General features: G+C 39.6%; 1 protein-coding gene across 1 annotated transcript in view; it reads right to left on the reverse strand.

Annotated features, from left to right (window-relative positions):
* Positions 1–23,221, reverse strand: part of ENTREP1 (endosomal transmembrane epsin interactor 1) — a 66,692-nt gene that overhangs the window by 32,572 nt on the left and 10,899 nt on the right. Inside the window, exon 2 of the mRNA XM_007969440.3 lies at positions 20,924–20,980. Coding sequence (XP_007967631.3) covers positions 20,924–20,980 — 57 coding nt within the window. The remainder of the gene's footprint in view (positions 1–20,923; positions 20,981–23,221) is intronic.

The raw sequence follows: 23,221 nt of genomic DNA on the forward strand, positions 1-23,221 counted from the left end.
TCATTCCTCTTTCAACAGGGGTGAAAGGCCTCTTGCTTCTCCTACCAGAATGAGACAATGAGACACAAATATTTATCATTTGGGGACACAACTTTCAGGAGAGCTAAAAGCTCTTATAAGCCAGAGTTGCCTAGTCCTAATGAAAACACACATGTCTCAAGGGCACTTTCAAGCCTCTTGTGAAAAGCAAATTCTGCCCTCTCCCGGGTCCTTCAGTCCCTCCTTTTAGCACATTGTCTCTCATTTCTCAGGAAAGTGATTTTTTTTTTTTTTTTTTTTTTTTTTTTTGTAGAGACAGGGTCTCACTTTGTTGCCCAGGCTGGTCTCACACTCCCGGCCTCAAGCTGATCCTTCCACCTCAGCCTCCCAAAGCACTGGGGTTGCTGGTGTGAGCCACCACACCCAGCTGAAAAGTGACTTCTTATAAGCCAAGCAATCAGCCTCTGCAGAGAAGAGGGGACCCTCAGCACATATCTAGCTCTACAATTCCTCAACTCAAGTTGGGCATCACTGTCACCCCTACATTAACATGTTCTCATTAGGAATATGACCAAGACGAGGGAAGAGTCACAAGAGAAACAGTAAGTGAATCATGTGATACATGAGATTTATTGTTCCAATAAGGTGAACTGGTCAGGAACCCGATCTGCTATGCCACTTGGGAATAAGGTGGCCAAAATCAATTTGGATGTGAAGATTAGAAAGGCAGCAGAAAGCTCATTGTAAACAAAGTTGCATATCCATGGTTCCTAAGACTCCACTTCTCTGACTTCATTCCTCTTTTATCCTTTCCTCTGTGCCTCTCTAATTTTCTTTCTTTCCCTACTTCTGGCCCCTTCTTTGCTGCTCTTAGCTTCTCAAGGTTCAGCAGGTTCAAGAGTCAGGTCATATGACTCCCCAACCACAAAGATCACAGCTCCTAAGAAGAATCTGCAAACCATGGTCAGCAGTCTCCGAAGATGGCCAACAGCAAGTCCTTCCCTCTCTATACTCACAGGGCGTTCCTCACATCAAGAGGTGAGGTCCAATACCTACCATGTAATCTCATTCAGCCATGAAAAGGAATAAAGTTCTAATACATACTCCGACAGCATGGATAAACCTTGAAAACATTTTGCTAAGTGAAATAAGCCAGACACAAAAGGACAAATATTGTATGAGTCCACTTACTTATATGCAATACCTAGAACAGGCAAAGTCATAGAGGCAGAAAGTAGAATAGTGATTGCCACAGACTTGCAGGGAGAAGGAAATGGGGTATTGTTGTTTAATGGGTATAGTTTCTATTTGGGATGATGAAAAAGTTCTGGAGATGGACAGTGGTGATGATTGTACAACACTGTGAATGTGCTTAATGCCACTAAATGTACACTTTAAAATGCCACTGAATTGTACACTTTAAAATGTTTAAAATGGTAAGTTTTATGTTAGGTTATGTATGTTTTACCACAATAAAAAATGCACACACACACACACAAGTAGGCCTCCTGGAACACTACTCACTTGAGACACTCCATCTCAGAAACCAGCCACCATGTTCCATGAGGAGGTCACAGGGTCACACTCTAGTCACCAGCCCTAGCTGAGCTCCCAGGCAACAGCCAGTACCACCTGCCAGTCATGTGAAAGAGCCATCAGGGAGGTTTGGGGCAGTCAAACCTCCGGATGATTCCCAACCCAGCTGCCATCTAACTGCAATCACATGAGAGACGCCAAACAGGAATCCTGTCAATCCACAAAACCATAAGAGACAATGATAAGCTGTGGCTTGAAACCATTAGGTTTTCGGGTGGTTCGTGATGCAATCAGTCATGGATAATTGGAGTGCCTCACCCTGTCTCTCCCCTCTTCAACTCCTGACTAAGCAGTGGAATGAAAGCCCGATTATATGACTCTTCGGAGACAGGGATATTGCCTGTTTTGAGACACTGTATGCCCCAGTGATCAGATCATTATAATCTGCTAAGTCAAGTATTTCTCTCCACGTGACATTTGAAATATTCTAACACCAGACGAGTAAAGAACCAATCAAGCTTGAGAGTCCATTTCTATATATGTGTTTAATACAATGCCTGACATAAAGCAGGTGCTCGAAAAATGCTTACTGAGTGACTGAACAAATGATTTAAGGTGTTTCTCAAATAACTTTCCATTGATTACTTTTCTGAGAGGGCTTAATACGTAGTCTGTGAAGAAAGAGGCATGAAGTGAGGTAAATCTGAGAAACCTTAAGTTAAACAAAGTTAAACAATTAGCACTTCCAAGAGCCATTATAATTTTACAGTAAACTAAATTATCATAATTAAATGCCATAAGTGAACCTTGATAACATCCTGGATTATTTTTTAAAGCAAGGCTACATGGGAGTATTTACATTGTAATAATTCATCACAGTATATGGCACTCCTTGAATTTATATAAGGCCCCCCTTTTCCAAGGATACCAATCTAATATCTCAAAGGACAGAATGGTTTAATGGATATGGTGTGGGGATCAATGGTTTAAAGATTCCTACTTGCAATTGTTATTTATTGACATTTTTTAACATAAAAGATTCAAGTTACTCAAGCGATCTAAGGAAGTGTCATCACTGACTGCCAATATCACAAAAAGAGAGACAACTGAACAATGTGTGCTTCCTGTTGGAAATACACACCACCACTGGTGAAGTGTTCTGACCCCAGAACCGAACCTGAATCAGACCAAGCCTCTAGATTTAACTACCAGTTACTGGAAATAAAGGGGACAGAGAAACATGTTGAACAGCACCATGGGGATGCAATGTAACTCAATGGAACAAAGGACTTGGTTACTTTAACAAATAAGTTGCAATGGGCCAGGTGCAGTGGCTCATGCCTATAATTCCAGCACTTTGGGAAGCCAAGGCAGGTGGATCACCTGAGTTCAAGACCAGCCTGGTCAACATGGTGAAACCCCGTCTCTACTAAAAATACAAAAATTAGCTGGGCATGGTGGTGGGCATGCTACTCAGGAAGACTGTAATCCCAGCTACTCAGGGAGACTGAGGCAGGAGAATCACTTGAACCCAGGAAGCAGAGGTTGCAGTGAGCCAAGATGGCACCACTGCACTCCAGCCTGAGCAACAGAGCAAGACTCCATCTCAAAAAAAAAAAAAAAAAAAAAAGGTTGCAACAGAGAAAACAAGAGAAAGAGGGACTTACTGATTAAAAGAAACTTAAGAGACATATCAGCTAAGTGCAATGTGGGTCAAATTAAAACAAACAAAAAATATGTAAGGCAATGCCTAGATACTTGATGAGTCTGACAAATTATGTATCTGTTATAAATATATACTAAAATATTTAAGGATTAAATGTTATCAAGGCTGAAATTTATTTCAAAATAATCCAGTGGCAAAAGAGAAGGAAAATAGGGGTCCAGATGAGACAAGCCTGGACATGTGTTGATTGCTGTAGCTGGGCAATGGGTACATGGGGATTTTTGTATTTCTCTCAACTTTGGAGTATATTTGAAATTTTCATATCAAAGAAGAAAAAGAAGAACAACAATAACATATAAGCCAATTGGAGTAATCTCTTCACTAATTCCTACAAAAAGATAAAAAGGAAAAAGAAGAGTATTCTAGAACACAAAAGACTAAAGAGACAGACTAATTAAATGCCATAAGCAAACCTTGATAGAATCGTGGACTTTTTTGCACATTATACCTACAGAAATGTGCACAAATCATACTTCAGTTACAAAGGTTTTGATTAAGAAAAGTTATTTAAAGATTTTGAACCAAGTGGGGAAATTTAAACGTAGGCTGAGTATTAGATGACATTAGGAAATTTATTAGGAAAATTATAAGAAAGATTTTAATAACGTGATCATGTTATTATGGTGACGCAGAGAACGTTTTATCTTTAGAAGGTGCTTCCTATAGCATATAGGGGTGAATCACCACGAAATCTGCAACTTTGAATAGTTGAATATAGAATATCTATTTATATAGAGACATAGCAAATGTGGCAAAATGTTAATGGCATTGGAATTCAAGTGAAGGGCATATCAGAGTTTATTGTGCTATTTGCTCAACTGTTCTGTTGAGAATTTTCATAATAAAACATTGAAAAAATATTGAAGAGACATTCAAAGATGCAAAAGTAATAGAGAGTACAAGCATTTGTCCACCAGCAAGTACTAGTGAGCTTCACTCAGAGAGTGAAATAATGTGCCTTGGGGTACAGGGGTCCTGGTGCGGTGTTATCTTCTTTTACCTTTATTTTTCTTAGAGGTAGGGTCTCACTCTGTCACCCAGCCTGGACTGCAGTGGTGCAATCATGGCTCACTGCAGCCTCAGTTTCCTGGACTCAAGTGATCCTCCTGCCTCAGCCTCCTAAGCAGCTGGGACTACAGGCATGTATCATTATGTCCAGCTAATTTTTTAAGTTTTTGTAGAGATGGGGGTCTAGTTCTTTTGCCCAGGCTGGTTTCAAAGTCCTGGCCCCAAATGATCCTCCCACCTTGGCCTTCCAAAGTACTGGGATTACAAGCATGAGCCACCACATCCAGCCTTGTTGTCTTCTTTTTGGCATATTGGGGGTCATCGGCTTGCTTCTCTCAAGCACACACTAAAATGAAGCCTATCAATCGCTATGGCCCATTAAGCTGCACAGAGCTCTCAGACAGCTAGCTGGCCTCCCAAACAAGCCTGCTATGGAACCAGGTAGTGATTCCAGAGACAGACCTGCTGGAACTGCAGCCCAGCTCTGCCACTTCTAGCTATATGACCTAGGCAAATCACTTAAACCTCTCTGTGTCTTGGTTTCCTCAGAATGAGGATACTAATAATACCTCATGTGATTAGTCGCTTAGTACATGCATCTCAGTTATGTGTTGTTGTTATGATTGCAAATATTATTGTAAATATTACCAATCTAGCTCTTTAGTTATGACTAGAATGAATGATCAAGGATCAACAGACATTCAAAAATCTAACAACATGGCTGGATGCAGTGGCTCACGCTTGTAATCCCAGCACTTTGGGAGGCCGGGTGGGTAGATCACCTGAGGTCAGGAGTTCAAGACCAGCCTGGCCAACATGGAGAAACTCAGTCTCTGCTGAAAATACAAAAATTAGCCAGGTGTGGTGGCACATGCCTATAATCCCAGCTACTTGAGAGGCTGAGGCAGGAGAATTGCTTGAACCTGGGAGGTGGAGAGGTTGCAGTGAGCCGAGATGGCACCACTGCATTCCAGCCTGGGCAACAGAGCGAGACTCTGTCTCAAAAAAAGAAAAAAAATCTAACAATACAAAAAAGAAGGACCTAGATGTCAACCAGAATCACTGACCCCCAAAAAGAAAACAGATTACTCAGATAATAGAAAAATGTTAAATATATGTAACATGTATCTTCAAATAGGAAAAAAATACAGCATAATAACACAAGAACAGCTGCTAAGAAAAAGAATAAATCAGATCAAAAAAGTGTTCTTGAACATTAAAAAAATATAATTGTCAAACACTCCAATAGAATGGCAGGAGCAAAAATTAAGACAATACATTAAAAAGACAAACAGAAATGTGAAACTCTGAAAAGTTAAGAAACAAAGAGGTTCAATCCAAGAGGTCCAACATCTGATTTTTAGATGTTCTAGAAGGAAAGAACAGAGCAAATGGAGGGAAGAAAATAATCAAGGAGGCTGGGTGTGGTGGCTCGCGTTTGTAATCCCAGGACTTGGGCAGCCGAGGCAGATGGATCACTTGAGATCAGGAGTTTGAGACCAGCCTGGCCAACAAGGTGAAACGCCGTCTCTACTAAAAATACAAAAATTAGCTGAGTGTGTTGGTGCATGCCTGTAGTCCCAGCAACTCCAAAGACTGAGGCAGGAGAATCACTTGAACCTGGCAGGCAGAGACTGCAGTGAGCCAAGATTATGCCACTACACTCTAGCCTGGGGGCCAGAGTGAAACTCGGTCTCAAAATAATAATAATAATCACAATCATCATACCATCATCATCATCATCAGGGAAACAAGAAAAATTCTCAGTGGTGAAGAAAGGCACATATATTCAAATCACAAAAGCTCACCAAATACTCAAAAGGATAAAGGAGAAAAGACTCCACCTAGACATAACTTCATGTAACTTCAGAAGACTCCGAAAAATTATCTGAAACTTGAAAACAGGCAGAAGAGATTACTGGGTAATCTATTTATTGAAATGGCTACTTTACATCTGTAGAACAGAGTTTAAGTTGTAGATGTTATTTCAGTAGAGATGAAAATAAGGTTCTGTTCAATTGGAACTTCAGAAGTTACAGTTTATGGCTTTGCAGTATTAACCAGTTTTGTGTCTATCCCAGCAATCTTCTCCCAACATTGTCAATAAATGCTTAGTTTCTCAAATGCTCTTTGAACCAGTGCTCCCTCGTTAATCAGTCATGTTCATTTTATATTTGCCTGAGACTCATGATTTTATCGTTTTGAAAATCAAATTTTATTGATTTTCAAGGAAAAGAAAATATCTTAAAAGCTTCCGGATAGAAAAAGAAAAAGGTTTTCTACCAAGGAACAAGAATCAGATCAGCATCAAGATTCTCATCTATGACAACAAGCATCAAGCAATGACTTCATTTTTTGGAAGAAAAGTTATTTTGAACCCAGGATTCTATATCCAGACTAACTATTATTCAGGTAAGAGGGTGAAAACAAAGACACATCAAGGTGTTCAAACCCTGAGAGAGCTGTCTTCTCTCAATTCTTTCTGAAAATTATTATTTGAGAATGTTCTCTGGCAAATGAAAAAGGAACCCAAAGAAAAAGAACGCATGAGACCTAAGAAACAATGGATCTAATTTAAGAATACAATGAAAAGAAATATTCAGATGACATCTGTGCAGCAGGCCAGAAAACAATTAAGTCCAGACTAGAACAGGAAGTGAGTGGTCTTAACAAAAAACATCCAAAAGGGAAAGTGGAACAACTAGCAAAAAGAACATGTTCAAGAAGCCAGATACATAAACTTCACACTTAGGGTCAACTTATTTTCAACAAAGGTGTCAAGATAATTCAATGAGGAAAGAAGAGTCTTTCTAACAAATGGTGCTGGGGCAACTGTATATCCACATGCAAAAGAATAAACTTGGACCCCTGCCTCACACCATATGCAAAAATTAACTCAAAAAAAAATGAAAGACCTAAGCAAAACAGCTAAAATAATAAAAATCTTAGAAAAAATTTATAGGAGTAAGCGTTCATGACCTTGGGTTAGACAAAGCCCTGCTTAAATACAACAGTGTAAGCTACAAAATTAAAAATACATGAACTGAACTTCAAAATTGTAAACTTTTGTGCTTCAAAGGGCATCATCAAGAAAGTAAAAAGACAATCCAGAGAATCCAAGAAAATGTTTGCAAATCATATCCGACAGTCCCCAACTTGACAATGATTCACCCCATAATATTTTGCCTTTAAAACAGTGTGAAAGCCATACTCATTCAATAGAAACTATACTTCAAATATCCATACAACTATTCCATTTTTCATATTCAGTACAGTATTCAATAAATTACATGAGATATGTAATACTTCATTATAAAATAGGCTTTGTGTTAGATGACTGCCCAACTGTTGGCTAATTTACATGTTCTGAGTTTGTTTAAAGTAAGCTAGGCTAAGCTATGATGCTCAGTAAGTTAAGTGTATTAAATACATTTTTCACTTACAGTATTTTCAATTTATGATGAGTTTATCTGGACATAACCCCCATTGTAAGTGGGGAGTCTCTGTATCTATTAAAGACTCATAATAAAAAGACAAGCAACCAATTTTTAAATGGGCAATGGATCTCAGTAGACATTTCTCCAAAGATGATGTACAAATGGCCAATACATACATAAAAAGATGCTGAACATCAAATCAAAATTACAATGAGATGCCACGTCACACTCCAAAAAATAGCCACAATCAAAAAAAACAGATGATAAGTTTTGGCAAAATCGTGGAGAAACTAGAACCTTCAAACACTGCTGGTGGAAATATAAAATGACACAGCCACTTTGAAAACAGTTTAGCAATTTCTCAAAATGTTAAACATATAGTTACCATATGAGTCAGCAATTCCACCCCTACAAATATACCCAGGAGAAATGAAAACATATCCACAAAAAAAATTGTACATTAATGTTCATAGCAGCATTATTCCTTTTTTTTTCTTTTCTTTTTTTTTTTTTTTTTTTTTTTTTATCAGATGGAGTTTCACTTTTTTGGCACCCAGGCTAGAGTAGCATGGTGCAATCTTGGCTCACTGCAACCTCCACCTCCTGGGTTCAAGCAATTCCCCTGCCTCAGCCTTCTGAGTGGCTGGGATTACAGGTGCCCACCACCATGCCTGGCTAATTTTTGTATTTTTAGTAAAGACAGGGTTTCACCATGTTGGCCAGGCTAGTCTCAAACTCCTGACCTCAGGTGATCCACCCGCCTCAGCCTCCCAAAGTGCTGGGATTACAGACATGAGCCACCATGCCTGGCCCAGCATTATTCCTAATAGCCAAAGTGGAAATGTCCATCAACTGATGAATAAATAAATAAAATGTGACATATCCACATAATGGAATATTATTCAGCAATAAAAAAGGGAAAAGTACTGAAAGATACTATAGCATAGATGAAACTTAAAAATATTAAGCTAAAAAGATATGCTAACTAAAAGAAGTCAGTTACAAAGGATCACATACTGTATGATTCAAGTTATTTGAAATATCCAGAATGGGCAAATCTATGAAGACAAAAAGTACATTAGTGGTTTCCTGGGGCTGAAAGTGTTAAAAAGAAATCAGGAGTGACAGATTTTTTTGGAGGATGATGAAGATATTCCATAATTGATAGTAGTGAAGTTTGCATAGATCTGGGAATATGCGAAAAATCCATTGAATTGTATGCTTTAAATGTGTGAATTTTTTGGTATGTCAACTACATCTCAATAAAGAAAAAAGCAGCAGGTTGGGCATGGTGGCTCACACCTGTAATCCCAGCACTCTGGGAGGCCAAGGTGGGCAGATCACTTGAGCTCAGGAGTTCAAGACCAGCCTGGGCAAAATGGTGAAACCCTGACTCTGCAAAAAATTAAATTAAAAAAATTAGCTGGGCATGGTGGCACATGTCTGTAGTCCCAGCTAGTTGGCCTGAGGTGGGAGGATCACTTGACCCCAGGAAGTTGAGGCTGCAGTGAGCTGTGTCCACGCCACTGCAATCCAGCCTGGGTGAGAGTGAGATCTTGTCTTAAAAAAAAAAAAAAAAAAAAAAAAAAGACAGAAGCAGCAACTAGATGATCTCCAAGATTAGGTGCCTTTTTATCAACAAAAAGAAATAAAGAAAAGAATCATTTAGAACCTCTGAGAAAAATATAAAGATATACATCAAAGTCATGGTCCAAACATGAAGCAACCTAGAATGTGGCATGATACCAAGAACATACTAGAGAATAAGAAAAAATAATGCATTTGACTTGGCAAAGGAAACAGTCTTCCTTTGAATAACATGGAATTACATTTCCTTCTCTTTAGTGTCAATCATTCTTCCTGGTGTTGCAGTAAATAATGTAGCTGGTCCCTTGAACAAGCAGGGCTTATGGAGGTCAACAGAAAACCACTTTGTTTCCTTGCTGCAATGTTGTTCAAGGCCACTCTGTAGCGTTCATTATTCCTGATTGTTTAAGATGAAATTTGAGTACAGGACCATGACTTCTCTGATCAATATCAGGTACAAAAAGTCCTCCAGTCACTTCAAGTCACAAAACAACTCATTTCAGTAATTACAATGTCCAAGCCTGTGTCCCAGTCAAAACTTGGAACTTCATTTGAATGTAAGCTTCTCTCTCTGCCATCAGGCTTATTACTCTAGGCAGGGAGCAAGCCTGCTGTGGGAAGGCAAGGGAATGGCCTCAATCTGCTCTGTTTCCCTTTTTCCGTGTGGGTCTACCGCTCCCCCTACAACAGAGTTGTGTCATTTTAGATAGAAGGGAGTGTGGGGAAGGCCAAAGCCATGTTGGTAAGCAAGGTAAGGGGCAGGGAGAGTTCACCTGCCTGTTACGTTGGGACTTGGCAAGTGTTTACAGGGGAATCTCTCTGGAATGGAGCTTGCATTGGCTCCTCAGAGATACCTACTGCTGAGCTTCCAGCTCCCTTAACCTGAGCATCCAGGCCGAGCCTCCTTCTGCTGTGGTCCACTCACTCTCTATGGCCTCTCTGGGCAGGATGTGAGCTCACTCCACGCCTGCTATTTCCTGGGAGGCCCATCTGGTTGGGCTTAGTCTATGAACATAGAGTTATTTTCCAGCTACAGGCTTTAACTCTGAGGCCACATGGTGCTCCAGTCCATCCTTTAGAATCCCCAGGCATAGCGACAATGGTCCAGTCAAACACCAAAGAATCCCTATCATATTCTCCAATTGTTTATCTTTAAATACTCCCCCTTTCCCCCATGAGAAGGTGGAACTCAAAATGCCACAGCAATTCAGTAAGTTTCACCAAAACATTTGTCTCTTTAATCCCTAATCTTTTTCTAGGCTGGGAGATGGAGATCAGCTAAGGGTTGCAAAACTGGTTTTCACCCAGCAGCTTTGCAAGCCCTGCTTAGATAGTCTAACACAGACACTGGAATGTTGGCATCCCTTATACCAAGGCCTCAGGTGAATCTGGAAATAAAGAATCTAATAAATGCCATTAGCAGTTTTCATTATCTGAGAAACAATTTATAGGCAAAGTTCGAATTATATAATATAGTTTAAGAGCAAAATGTAAATGTTAAGACACTGACAACATAAAATAATAATGTCACTATCAAAAACTGGGAAAGCAGGGTAAGAAGAAAAGTCATAATTTCTTTATCTTATATAAGAGAGGGTCAAAAGATACTATCCAAAGTTCAGAAATTAAGAAATAGAAGCTTATAATATTATCTACAACAATAAAGTCATTAATAGGAGTAACAAAAGTAACTTTTTAAAAAACAAGAAAGAAGGGAAGTGGGTTAACATTAACCGTGGCAAATTCCTCACTTTTAACAAGGTGGGACAACCACCAAGAATGCTAAAACCAGAAAGTTTTTAAAATGTTATTTCTGGCCAGGCGCAGGGGCTCACGCCTGTAATCCCAGCACTCAGGGAGGCCTAGGTAGGTGAATCAACTGAGGTCAGGAGTTCGAGACCAGCCTGGCCAACGTGGTGAAACCCTGTCTCTACTAAAAATACATAAATTAGCCGGGCATGGTGGCACGTACCTATAATCCCAGCTACTCAGGAGGCTGAGACAGGACAATCGCTTGAACCCAGGAGACAGAGACTGCAGTGAGCCAAGATCGCCACCACTGCATTCCAGCCTGGGCAACAGAGTGAGACTCCATCTCAAAAAAAAAAAAAAGTGTTATTTGTGTGGAGTGTAAGTCAGGTTTAGGTGTGGGATAAATGAAGAGGTCTAATTATTTTTAATAAGAATAAGAAGGTAGGCCAGGCACAGTGGCTCACACCTGTAATCCCAGCACTTTGGAGGACTGAGACGGGCAAGTCATATGAGGTCAGGAGTTCAAGACCAGCCTGGCCAAGATGGTGAAACCCCATTTCTACCAAAAATACAAAAATTAAAAGAGGTATGGCGGTGCGTGCCTGTAATCCCAGCTACTCAGGAGGTTGAGGCACGAGAATCCCTTGGATCCGGGAGGCAGAGGTTGCAGTGAGCCAAGATTGTGCTACTGTACTCCAGTCTGGGTGACAGAGCGAGACTCCGTCTCAAAAGATAAAAATTTTCAAAAAAGAGTAAGAAGCCTAATGAACTCCCATTTTTTTAATAAAAAAATGTTTTCCCTCTTAAAAGGCACCTACTAAATTATAAAATATCACTGTGGTGTATTTGAGATACAGGTAGATGGATAAATAGAGAGATAATAGATTTAGATGTATAACTGTAAATATGAAATAAATGAGAAACAGTCTCCGAGGGGTAAAGTATTATGCCAAATGAATCAACTAACTACAGGACCCAGGTCAGATCTGGGTCTGACCCAAATCTATCCTCTTTCCTCTCCTTCAATGTGCACAACGCCTGCTAACACAGAATGCCCATTTAGAGATCATTACTTTCTCTTCACAGAAGACCTTTACCAGGAAACTCTTTGATATCATCATTGAGAGATTACAGCTCATAAGACCCAATTCTACCACCACCCATGCCCTGACACCCCGACCCAGCCTCCTTCACCCGACACTTCCCACCAATGCTGAGCTCACCACCAATTCGTCTACTTTGCATGCCCACTGGATTTCTTGTTTTTCAACTGAGTTACCATCAGTGTCCAAATGTTTAAAAACGAATCTACTTAGTTTGAAGTATTTTTAATTATTATAAAAGTCATATTCATAGAAGAAAAATCATGGTCTTAAGCATTCAGGGTTCTTGATTATGTTAGGAACAAGAGAAACCAACTCAGGCTATTTAAGAAGAAAAGGAATTCCTTGCAAGACTATCAGGTAGCTCACAGAATCCACAAGAACGAGGCCCAGGAACCCAGAAAGGAGCCAAAGAACCTGGGAGCCGGAACTTCTAGGAAGGTCATGCCACAGGAAAGCCAGGTCCCTTGTTGTCAGCCTTGGACACAAGCTGCCTCCTTTGCCCAGTAAGTTCCAAGTGGCCCCAGGGCTACAGCACATCCACGGCTCCAGATTCAAGTCCTGGGCTAGAGCTCTGGTGGGTAGAGGTCATGGACTCACAGGCTGGCTGCTGGCATTCAGAAACACAAGCACGTGTCCTCCGAAGCTGCATCGCTGGAGCAGGGCCCCGCGGCTCACCAAGACGCACACAAAGGCAGAGACACCAACTCCATAAAGGGAATTCAGACATTGCAGGTACAGGGTGGCAAAAATCAAACAAAAGATAACTAAACTAAAAGTCTCCTCTTCACACAATACGGCACTAATTCCTCCAAATACAAATTGGAGAGCAAGAAAAATCTTCCTCCTTCCCATTCTCATTTCACTCCACAGAGGGGCCCACTGTAAACAATTTCTCGTATATCTTTTCAGAAATTTTCCCTGTAACTACAAACACACATGTATGATCACTTGGTGTTTTTTAACATACACTACACACACACACACTACACACACACACACAGATAGGACCGTACACATTATTCTGCAACATTTCTTGACAACACATGAATTTTAAGATGTTCCCCAACTCAAAGTGGTCTCCCCTCTTGGCCTGAATCATTCATAATTGGAGAATTTTCTCATAGTCATATTCAGAAATTGATCACTGTAGTCTATCGGGCTCAGACAACCTGGATGCAGGACTGGTCAGAGGGCTCCCTTAAGCAACCCAAATACATATGTACTACTATTAGATTTGGTGCAAAAGTAATTGCGGTTTTTGCCATTACTTTTAAATCACAAAATAGTCTATAATGCACTTTAGCACTGGCAGTGTGATATTATGTATGTACACATTGGTTGGTCCAAGCTACACCCAAGGATAGTCAAGAATTCATATTCCAGGATGGTCAGCTAGCATTTATGAGGAAGGCCAAACTCCAAAAGCTTGCTTCCCTTATCTTGATCTCCCAACAACACCCAACTGATTTTGCTAAATTAGCAGAGTGAATATGCAAATGAGATGCCATTGATGAAATTATTAGCTTGTTTAATTAGCATAATGGATGTTAAAAATGGGCTCTCATGTTTAATTGTTTATATTAAAGGTATATTACATGATGTTTTGATATTGTGGTTTTGATTTTCATTTCCCTAGTGACTAGCGATGTTGACCAAGCTAATGATTACCTTTTCAACATCAGCTACTCAGGAGGCTGAGGCTGAGGTGGGAGGATCACCTGAGCCAAGGAGGTCGAGGCTGCAGTGAGCTGTGATGGTGCCATTTCACTTAGAAGCCTGGGTGACAGAGTGAGACCCTGTCTCAAAAAAACCAATCATCCAGCAGGGGCTCTAAAATCCTGTAAATATCCTCTCTTTGGCTCACCCCTTCTGAGAACTGACAAAGAGCTGCTCTCCCTTACTGAAGTGGGTCTCATAAACTTAGCTTTGCTTGGTCAACAGGTTTTCAAGGAATCCACAGTGGTATTCAAGACAAGTGAATAGGAAAATGAGAGACAAAACATTGTTCACACACCCTATTTTGTAAGCATGATACAAATCTCAACTCTCTATACTTTGAGCTTCAGAACAAAGGGCATGAACAATTTTTTTGTCTGATGGATAGCAATAAGTGTATGGATAGCAGAATTTGATCTGAGAATCAACTTCATTTGAACAATTAACTTGGCAGAAAGGTTACTTCTAAGATTTGGCAATTACCTGTAGCTACCAAATTAAACCCACTAATTAAAGCATACCCAAATTGGCTTAGGTCAGTCTGCAAAACAAGGTACTGCCCAGGTCTTGATTCTAACCGTAGATGAACTACCCAAGACTGCTTTCAATTTCTGAGGATCCCAAGTTCTTACCCAATGCACAGTTCCTGGGAGAAGGTGATTGGGGGAGAAACCAAAGATCTGTTGCCAACAGACTAAATGCACTGTGATCACAGAGAAGCCTGAACCCAGCCTAAGATGCCTTCACAATACCTAAGTGCACATTTTTCTACCATGGGTTGTTACATAATGACACATCAAATTGAGAGGCCAGATATTCTCTTGGAGATTTTCTCAATGAACGATTAAAAAATAATTCATAATGTGTTTACACAGCCTTAAATCCCATTGTACAGTTTAGTTTCAATGTGCATTACGATCCTGAGGAACGGGTATACTCCCACTGTACAGATGAGCGTACAAATTAGATCATTTCCTTGGCCACTCATTGATTGAAATTGATAGGACTGAGACTCAAAACTACACCTTGTGTTACCTTGGTCGTTTCTGCCTCTGGCTCTTTTGAGTGAAAGATAAAATTCCCAAAACGTTTGCCACTTCAGATCTTGAAAAAGAATTGGATATTCACAAATAAGACAACAGCTTATTTAATTTATATTCTACACCACAAAAAAACCACTGTTGACCACAGTGAGATGGCTACTGATTGGCTAATGGAGGAGGTGGTAAAATGTTACAATGCAAGAAGCAATGAACTAGGAGCCCAAATCCCTGGGTTCTTTCTAATAATCATTCAACTCATTGTGAACTGGACAAGCCTGAGCTAATATTAACTCCTGAGCTAATATTCTCTTATCCACATAAAAGGAATAATATCTGCCATGAGAAAAGTTACATGAAAGAAACTGGAAAATTCTTAAGCATTATATACATGCAAGAATGTATTACTAATAATTCTGAAGAGTAAGAAGAGTCTTCCATTTTATGCCTTAAAAGTAAGAAGAGTCTTCCATTTTATGCCTTAAAAAACACTGAGTGAAATAATCATAGCATTTCAGTTTATATACAAGGAGCTTATAATGACCAGTTGAAATGTCCATCTGAAATTAAAATACCATCGAGGTAACTAAAGAGGACTCTGGAAATCTATAATATGAGAGTTGGAAGGAATCTTAAAATATTATTCTGCTCTAAGCCATTTATTGGTTTAGACCTTGGGAAAATCTCTTGACTTTTGGGTCAAGAGATTTCCCCAAGATCACCTGACAATCAGTGGTAACGTGTCAGCATTAAAATCCAGGTTTTGTGAACTATCAAACAAGGGTTCATTTCAATTTATTGAAATGTACTTCAAAGAACTCAACTGCCAAAGTCAGAGAGCTTCAAAAACTGCACATAGGTATTCTGACCCCTCCAGCTCTCCATATCCTCAGGAAAAAAAAGACCACAATCTAATCTCACAGCATAATCCACCTAAAACTATTTCTGACTTTTGACAAAGTAAGTATTCTATGACTCTCCATCCAAGACACAATAAGAGGAAAAATTCCTAGCTCCCCAAATGGCTTTGTGAGCTTAACTATCTTACCAACCTAGCCTATATGGACTCTTAGATGAAAGAAAAAAAAAATTAAGCATACCTTAAGCCATTTTGTAGTCTCTTAAGGTAATGAGGTTTTATCCTAAATACTATAATCTTGAAGTTAGAAAATAAACTGAAAGACCAATAGCCAATACATTTACCCTCATCTATTCTTGGTCTGGGGTACAAATCAACAGGAGCCACAGCTGGGAATAAGCCACACGTGTGTGCCCCGAGAACATCACTGGGGAAGAACCTTCATTGTTGATGCTAAAGAATGGAGCTGTCCCTTTATCATTTTTAGGTCGTACTTAACCCATCTAATTGACAAGAAAACAGATAACAAAGCTCACATCACCACTTCATAAGGAACCAAAAATATAGGCAAAGAGCTAGGTGGACTTTCACAGCAGCAATTCTTACTAAATGTACCACCAAGGAAAAATACCTGCCACTAAAAATGCCTGTACCACAAAAGAAAAATTTTTTAAAAAATCTTATTAAGACCGTTCTGTTGTCTGAGGTGCCTAGACTAGACAATCTTTGAGGCTGTTTCTAGCATTGTCCGTCATTTGTAAACACTTACAGAACATTTTCTTAGAATGAAAGAGGAATGATGTCTAGAAGAAATAAAATATGATTTAAAAATGGAAAATGTTAGCTCTTCATGGAAAACACACAACCTAGAATACTACACACACACACACACACCCCCCATACTTCCTAGCTTATTCTTAGTCATAGCCATAAATAGCTACAAATATTTAGCAACTATTTTCCAATATGATCATTTTTGTTCTGAACACATGAGTAGGTTAGTATAAGAAACATGACCCAGTAAATGAAGGCTTCCAACCCTGAATTTCCATGAAAACTCGAGTTTGAAGGAACTAGGTCACAGCGACCCTTCTTTGTTCAACCCAGTAAAAAACCTGATGTTATCAAGGTAACAACCACAAAAGAGGAAGCCCAAATGCAAATGGTTCTCAAAAGGGAATATTCATGTGTTCTAGACTGATGTGAACAACTAAAAACAAGGACAGCTTGCCTCTCCAAGGGCCCTGAAAAAGAGTATCCTTCCCCTCCAAACCTCCACCACCAAAACACTCCCTGACAACCTTGAAGTTCAAAAGCAATGAATACAAGGTTCTGGAGAACAAATGCAAGTGGGAGAAATTTAAGACAAAAATAAAAGAAACTGTGAGAATTCACCCAGGACCTAAATTTCATATTGGCTGTTGAATTAACTCCACAGTCAACAACAAATGTGTATTGAGCACATTGGCCCTAGAGAAAGAGAGTGAAAAAGACAAGACTCTTGTCCTCATGGAACTGACTATAGTCTGGGGAGAGGGGCAACAAATGTAAGGTACATAGGGTAATCACAGACCACAAAGCCAGTAATTCAGTGCTGGGATATGGCTAGGGGCAAGGCAGGAGCCACTGCAATCAGAGTGGTCAGGAAAGGCCTCTGGCAGGAAGTGACTGCTGAACTGAGAGCCGGAAGAGAAGGCACCAGCCAAGCAACTAGCTAGGGGGTGAAAGTCCCAAGTCAGAAGGTGCCCCTGAGCCTACAGTATGGATGAGAAGGGGAAGGGGACAGAACTCTAATCAGCCAAGCCCATGGGGTCCTCTGGCTCCCCTAATGGAGCATGGCCTCCCGCCAAAAAGCATGCAAGGGCACAGTCCCTAAACTTGGGAAACTGAGGCAGAGGGGCTTGGAGGGGGTGGAATGGAGAAAAAATATCCATTAAGGGAGGGGTAGGGTAGAACTTCCCTTGGTATCACTAAATTATCCCCTCTGTGCCAAAAAGAAAACTAGGCTCAGAAGAGTTCAGTGGCTTGCACACAGTGATGCCACTCTTAAAAGGATGGGCTAGGAATATCTGACTGGCATTTTTCCATTTTTTAACATAACATAAGCATCTGGTATGAGTTATAATGGTATACTATTAAGATTCATGTGAGCCAGGCATAGTGGCTCACACCTGTAATCCCAGAACTTTGGGAAGCTGAGGTGGGAAGATCACTTGAGCCCAGGAGTTCGAGACCAGCCTGGGTAATGTTGTGAGACTCCCATCTCTGCAAAAAAAATTTAAACATTAGCTGGGTGTGGTGGCACACACCTGTAGTCCAAGCTACTCAGGAGACTAAGCTGGGGGGATCCCTTGAGCCTAGGCGTTTGAGGCTGCAATGAGCAGTGATCACGCCACCACACTCCAGCCTGGGCAATAGAACAAGACCCTCTCTCAAAAAAAATAAAAGATACATATGAACTGAGGATTTTTCATTTATGATATTGACTAAGTCTCCAATTATCAAGAGATAGAAAGTTTTCCCTTGTAGAATTCCTACAAATTAATTTATCTTCTTTATAAATTGATGCTAATTAACATTTCAAGACAATCTCTATATGACTTCTAAGTACATAACTCATAGCAGCCAAAATATAGAAGCTCAAATGTCCAACAATAGGGTAAAAACTGAGGATGATACAGAAATAAGGCAGAAGCCTGCTTACAGTTTTAAATGATAAGCATGTAGACTCCTCATACATGGAAACCTGATAGTAACTTAAGTTTACATTAAACAGAAAAAGCAGTGCATGACATAGTATGTACACACTGGTTACAACTTTGGGACAAAAAGCATATACTTAACAAAGATGAGAAATAAATGGATAAGAATGTCATAAGACAGGGCCATTTTCATTTAAGGCTGCTTAAGCTTACATAATAAATATGTGAGGCAGCTTTTTAAAAGACAACAAGGTCAAATAAATGTCTTAATAAGTATACTTTCTTGAATCTATCCAGAACACACTTATATTCTCTTCATCATTTGGAATTTTCAAAGTACAAATACCATTGAAGATTCCCTTCTTTTAATTCAATTTAGATACTGGAGATTTGCATTACTGAGCAGTTTAATATTAACTCAATGGCAAAAGACAGTGCAAAGGAGATTCCTGTTACCAAATATTCGTATAAACACTAAACACTAACCAAAATTCTTCACAGAGACTGTAAACCTAGAGAGTTATTGTGAAACAAATTTTCGCCACTTATAACACAGGCTACACAACTCATCCAAAGTCTCATTTTCTCTCATCCTGCTGTTTAATATATTAAAACGGTATGTTAAAAATTGATTATTTCCAAAATTATTAAAGGAATTTCATGAAATACAGTCATTGATGGAGATGTAAAATGTTGCCTATGTCATCTTGTGGGCCTAAAACCACTTCAGGTTAGTTTTTCAAGACCATCACAATATTGGGATCCATTAATTATTCTGACACATAAAGATTCCGCAATGTGCTTCTTCTCTTTGTATTTAAAAATTTAAGGAGTTTTGCACTGATTGCCCGTTGCCTAGCAAACAACAATCTGTTTAAGATGAACTATTAAGCATATATACAAAATGACTTTAGAAAATTATTTAACTCCATTTCAAGATGGATGAGACAAATAAAAATAAGAGATACTATAAAGAAAAAAATTTTAAGTATACCACAATTCAAATCTAATTTCCTAGACCCTCTATTTTATCTTTAAAAGTTGGAAACTCCATTAGCATTGTCTATTTTGATTCACTTTAAATGGTAAGTTTAAACTTACCATTTAAAACTGTAAATGATAAGTTTACAGTCCCTGAATCAAAATGACATAGCAAATAAAAACAAAGGATGAACATTGGAAATGTTCTAAAAATGCCACTGAATCATATACTTTAAAATGATTCATTTTGCTATATAAATTTTACCTCAATAACCAAAAAAAGGATAAAATCACCAGTATATATCTATATTTCCAAGAGAATATAATATTTATGTGATAAAGAGATAATATAGCAAATCTATGCAATAAAATTCTAAGGTTGTTCAACTCAAACATTATAACAATAAGAAGTCATATTCATGATTAATATATGAGATCTGCTTCAAAAGAATATAGAGGAGGCCAGGCGCGGTGGCTCACGCCTGTAATCTCAACACTCTGGGAGGCCAAGACAGGTGGATCACTTGAGATCAGGAGTTTGGGACCAGCCTGGCCAACATGGTGAAACCCCATCTCTACTAAAAATACAAAAATTAGCCAGGCATGTTGGTGCACACCTATAATCTCAGCCACTCAGGAGGCTGAGGCATGACAGTTGCTTAAATCTGGGAGGCAGAGGTTGCGATGAGCTAAGAACGTGCCACTGCACTCCAGCCTGGGCGACAGGGTGAGACTGTGTCAAAAAAAAAAAAAAAGAGTAACAGCTGGGCTTGGTGGCTCACGTCTGTAATCTCAGCACTTTGGGAGGCCAAGGCGGGAGGATCACGAGGTCAGGAGTTTGAGACCAGCCTGATCAACACAGTGAAACCCCGTCTCTACTAAAAATACAAGAAATTAGCTGGGCACAGTGGCGGGCGCCTATAATCCCAGCTACTTGGGAGGATCGCTTGAACCCGGGAGGCAAAGGTTACAGTGAGCTGAGATTGTGCCACTGCACTCCAGCCCGGGCAACAGTGTGAGACTCCGTCTCAAAAATAATAATAATAACAATAACAAATAAAAAGAATATAGAGAAAAAGAATATGAGAGAAAATGAGTGGGAGTATAGCTGTAAAGATTGGCTGGAAGTTAATCATTATGGAACCTGAGCAATGGGTACAGGGAGTTTATTATATTATTCCCTCCACTACTGTGTATATTTAAAACTGCCCATAGTAAGTAGTTTTTTAAAAATTCTATCTTTAGGATGGGTTTAATGCTGGAACTAAAGACACTTGTATAGCACTGGGTACTTAAGGAGCTTAAAGTGAATCAGAAAACCAGCAAAATTATTATCTTACTTACTTATTATCATCTGACTTCTAATATTATCTACTGTTAACTTATTTTTTTAATGAACAAGGAAGCTTAAGCATTTCTTCAGTGGTTTATATGAACAGACTTCCTACATAGCACATTTTATAAAGGATAGCAATTTATAAGATCGGTACATACCAGGAGTATCATAGGCCTTTTCCAAGTTGTTAATCCTATGATTCCAGAGAGTATCACCTGTAAAAATAAACTATCATAAATATAGAAAATGGACCAATTCCAATAAACAAATCCTCAGTCACAAAAGTACATATTTTTAAAGATACTGAAATTTCAAAACATTCTAAATCAAACATTTAATATTCCTCCTGGATTACAGGGTTCACCCTGGTAGACCACTTTGGACTTTTACTTCCAAGCCCTCAAAGCTTTTTTATTGACTTTAATTTTGTTTTGTTTTTAAAGACAGGGTCTTGCTCTGCCACCCAGGCTGGAGTGCAATAGCGTGATCATGCCTCATCGCAGCCTTGACTTTCTGGGCTCTGGTGATCCTCCCGCCTCTGCCTCTCCAGGAGCTAGGACTACAGGCGCATGTCACCACACCTGGCCTGTTTTATCTTAATGTCAATTAAGAACGCACAATCAGAAATTAGCCTCTCCTTCTGGTGAGTGAGGAATTACTATTTCTCAGCCAAGCTCCCTGTTCCTAGCAGCACCCAATCTGTTGCCAGGGTTAGCCTCATCGGATGCATGTCTGGCGGTATCCTTCCCTTCATCAGGTACCCATCCACTATGGGACAGGTAAAGTCTTTGAAATGGGAAACAAGGCCCTTCAGGATTTTCTCTTACCTACTCTCAAGCTTGGTTTTTACATACCCCAGCCCCTCCACCGCATACCTTCCTACCAAGTACCTGCCCTCCCTCAGGCCAACCAGGCTCCTGACATTCCTGGGCTCTGTGCTTCTTTCTCTTTGCTGAAGTGCTGTGTCCTCCCAGCTTCCCTCCTAGCCGCCTGAGAACTTTTACCCATCCTGCAAGGCCCCATTGAGCAGTCACCTGCCCTGAAAAGCCCTCACTGATTCCACCACTCCACACTCATGGAAGCCTTCTGCACACACTTCTTTTTTTCCAAAAACTCTATTGTAATAATTGAGGGATGTGTCTCTGTATTACCCACTAACTGTGAACTCCTGTCTTGTCTCTCTAAAGTCCTAGTTCCCAGTATTGTGTCCCAAATTGTTGGCAATTAATATATGTTCTACAGCATTTATTTCACAAAGTGGGAGGAACTACTGTGAGAAGGAGCCCATGTTGCAAAATGACACTTCGATAAAAAACGAGCTAAAAAATCTCAATAAGAAAAAAACAGGCTGGGCCTGGTGGCTCACTCCTGTTACCCCCAGCACTTTGGGAGGCCAAGGCAGGCGAATTGCCTGAGCTCAGGACTTCGAGACCAGCCTGGACAACATGGTGAAACCCCATCTCCACTAAAATACAAAACCTTAGCCAGGCATGGTGACACTACTTGGGAGGCTGAGGCACAAGAATCTCTTGAACCCAGGAGGTAGAGGGTGCAGTGAACCGAGATCGCACCACTGCACTCCAGCCTAGGTGGCAGAGCGAGACTCATCTCCAAAAAAAAAAAAAAAAAAAGTATTATTAAAAGGAAGTGTCCAGCTCCAGTCATAAAAACCCATAAAATAGCGATATGCCTAAACTGTTCTTCTCACCTTGCCTACCCAGGCACAGCACCCCACCCTCCTCCATGTTAACAATCTAGCATGTTTACATATTTTACATATGTATGTATTTTTCTCTAAATTCTTAGTACTACACACATATGTCTATGTGTATATATACACACTCACAGGGATGTGATTTTTGTGAAAAAAATCATAAAACATATACTTTCCCTGCCTCTTCCTTTACTCTCTCAATAAATACTTCATAGAAATCTCTTCACATGCATTGGAAGAGCTCTAATTCATTTCACTTTAGTGGCTACATAACATTCCATTGTGTGACTGTATTTAACATATTCAATCATTTCCATAGTAATGGGCATTCATTCTATGTCTAGTTTTTTGCTCTCACAAACAATGCTGCAGTAAACATCTATGAACATATATCTTTAAAAACAAGTGCTTTTATTTCAGCGGAAAAAAGTCCCAGGAGTGAAGTTTCTAAGTTGAAAGGTATTTCTAATTTTTTTATTTTAATAGATCATGACAGATTCAACTGTCATTTCAAATGAGGTATCTCTGAAACCAAAGAACTAAGCTATCCGTATTTCTTCCTTTGGAGGGGAGGTATTTTGTTTACATATGTTAGCAACAAACTATAGAAAATGTAAGTTTAAAAATATGTACAAAATGTATATATGTACAAAATGAGAAACAGCAATCATCTCAAACTATATATGACAGAGATCTTTAAGGCCTCAGTGGGGAGAAATACAAAGTTGATCGTGCAATATTA

Source organism: Chlorocebus sabaeus, chromosome 12, assembly GCF_047675955.1.
Source record: "Chlorocebus sabaeus isolate Y175 chromosome 12, mChlSab1.0.hap1, whole genome shotgun sequence".
NCBI classification, from domain to species: Eukaryota; Metazoa; Chordata; class Mammalia; order Primates; family Cercopithecidae; genus Chlorocebus; species Chlorocebus sabaeus.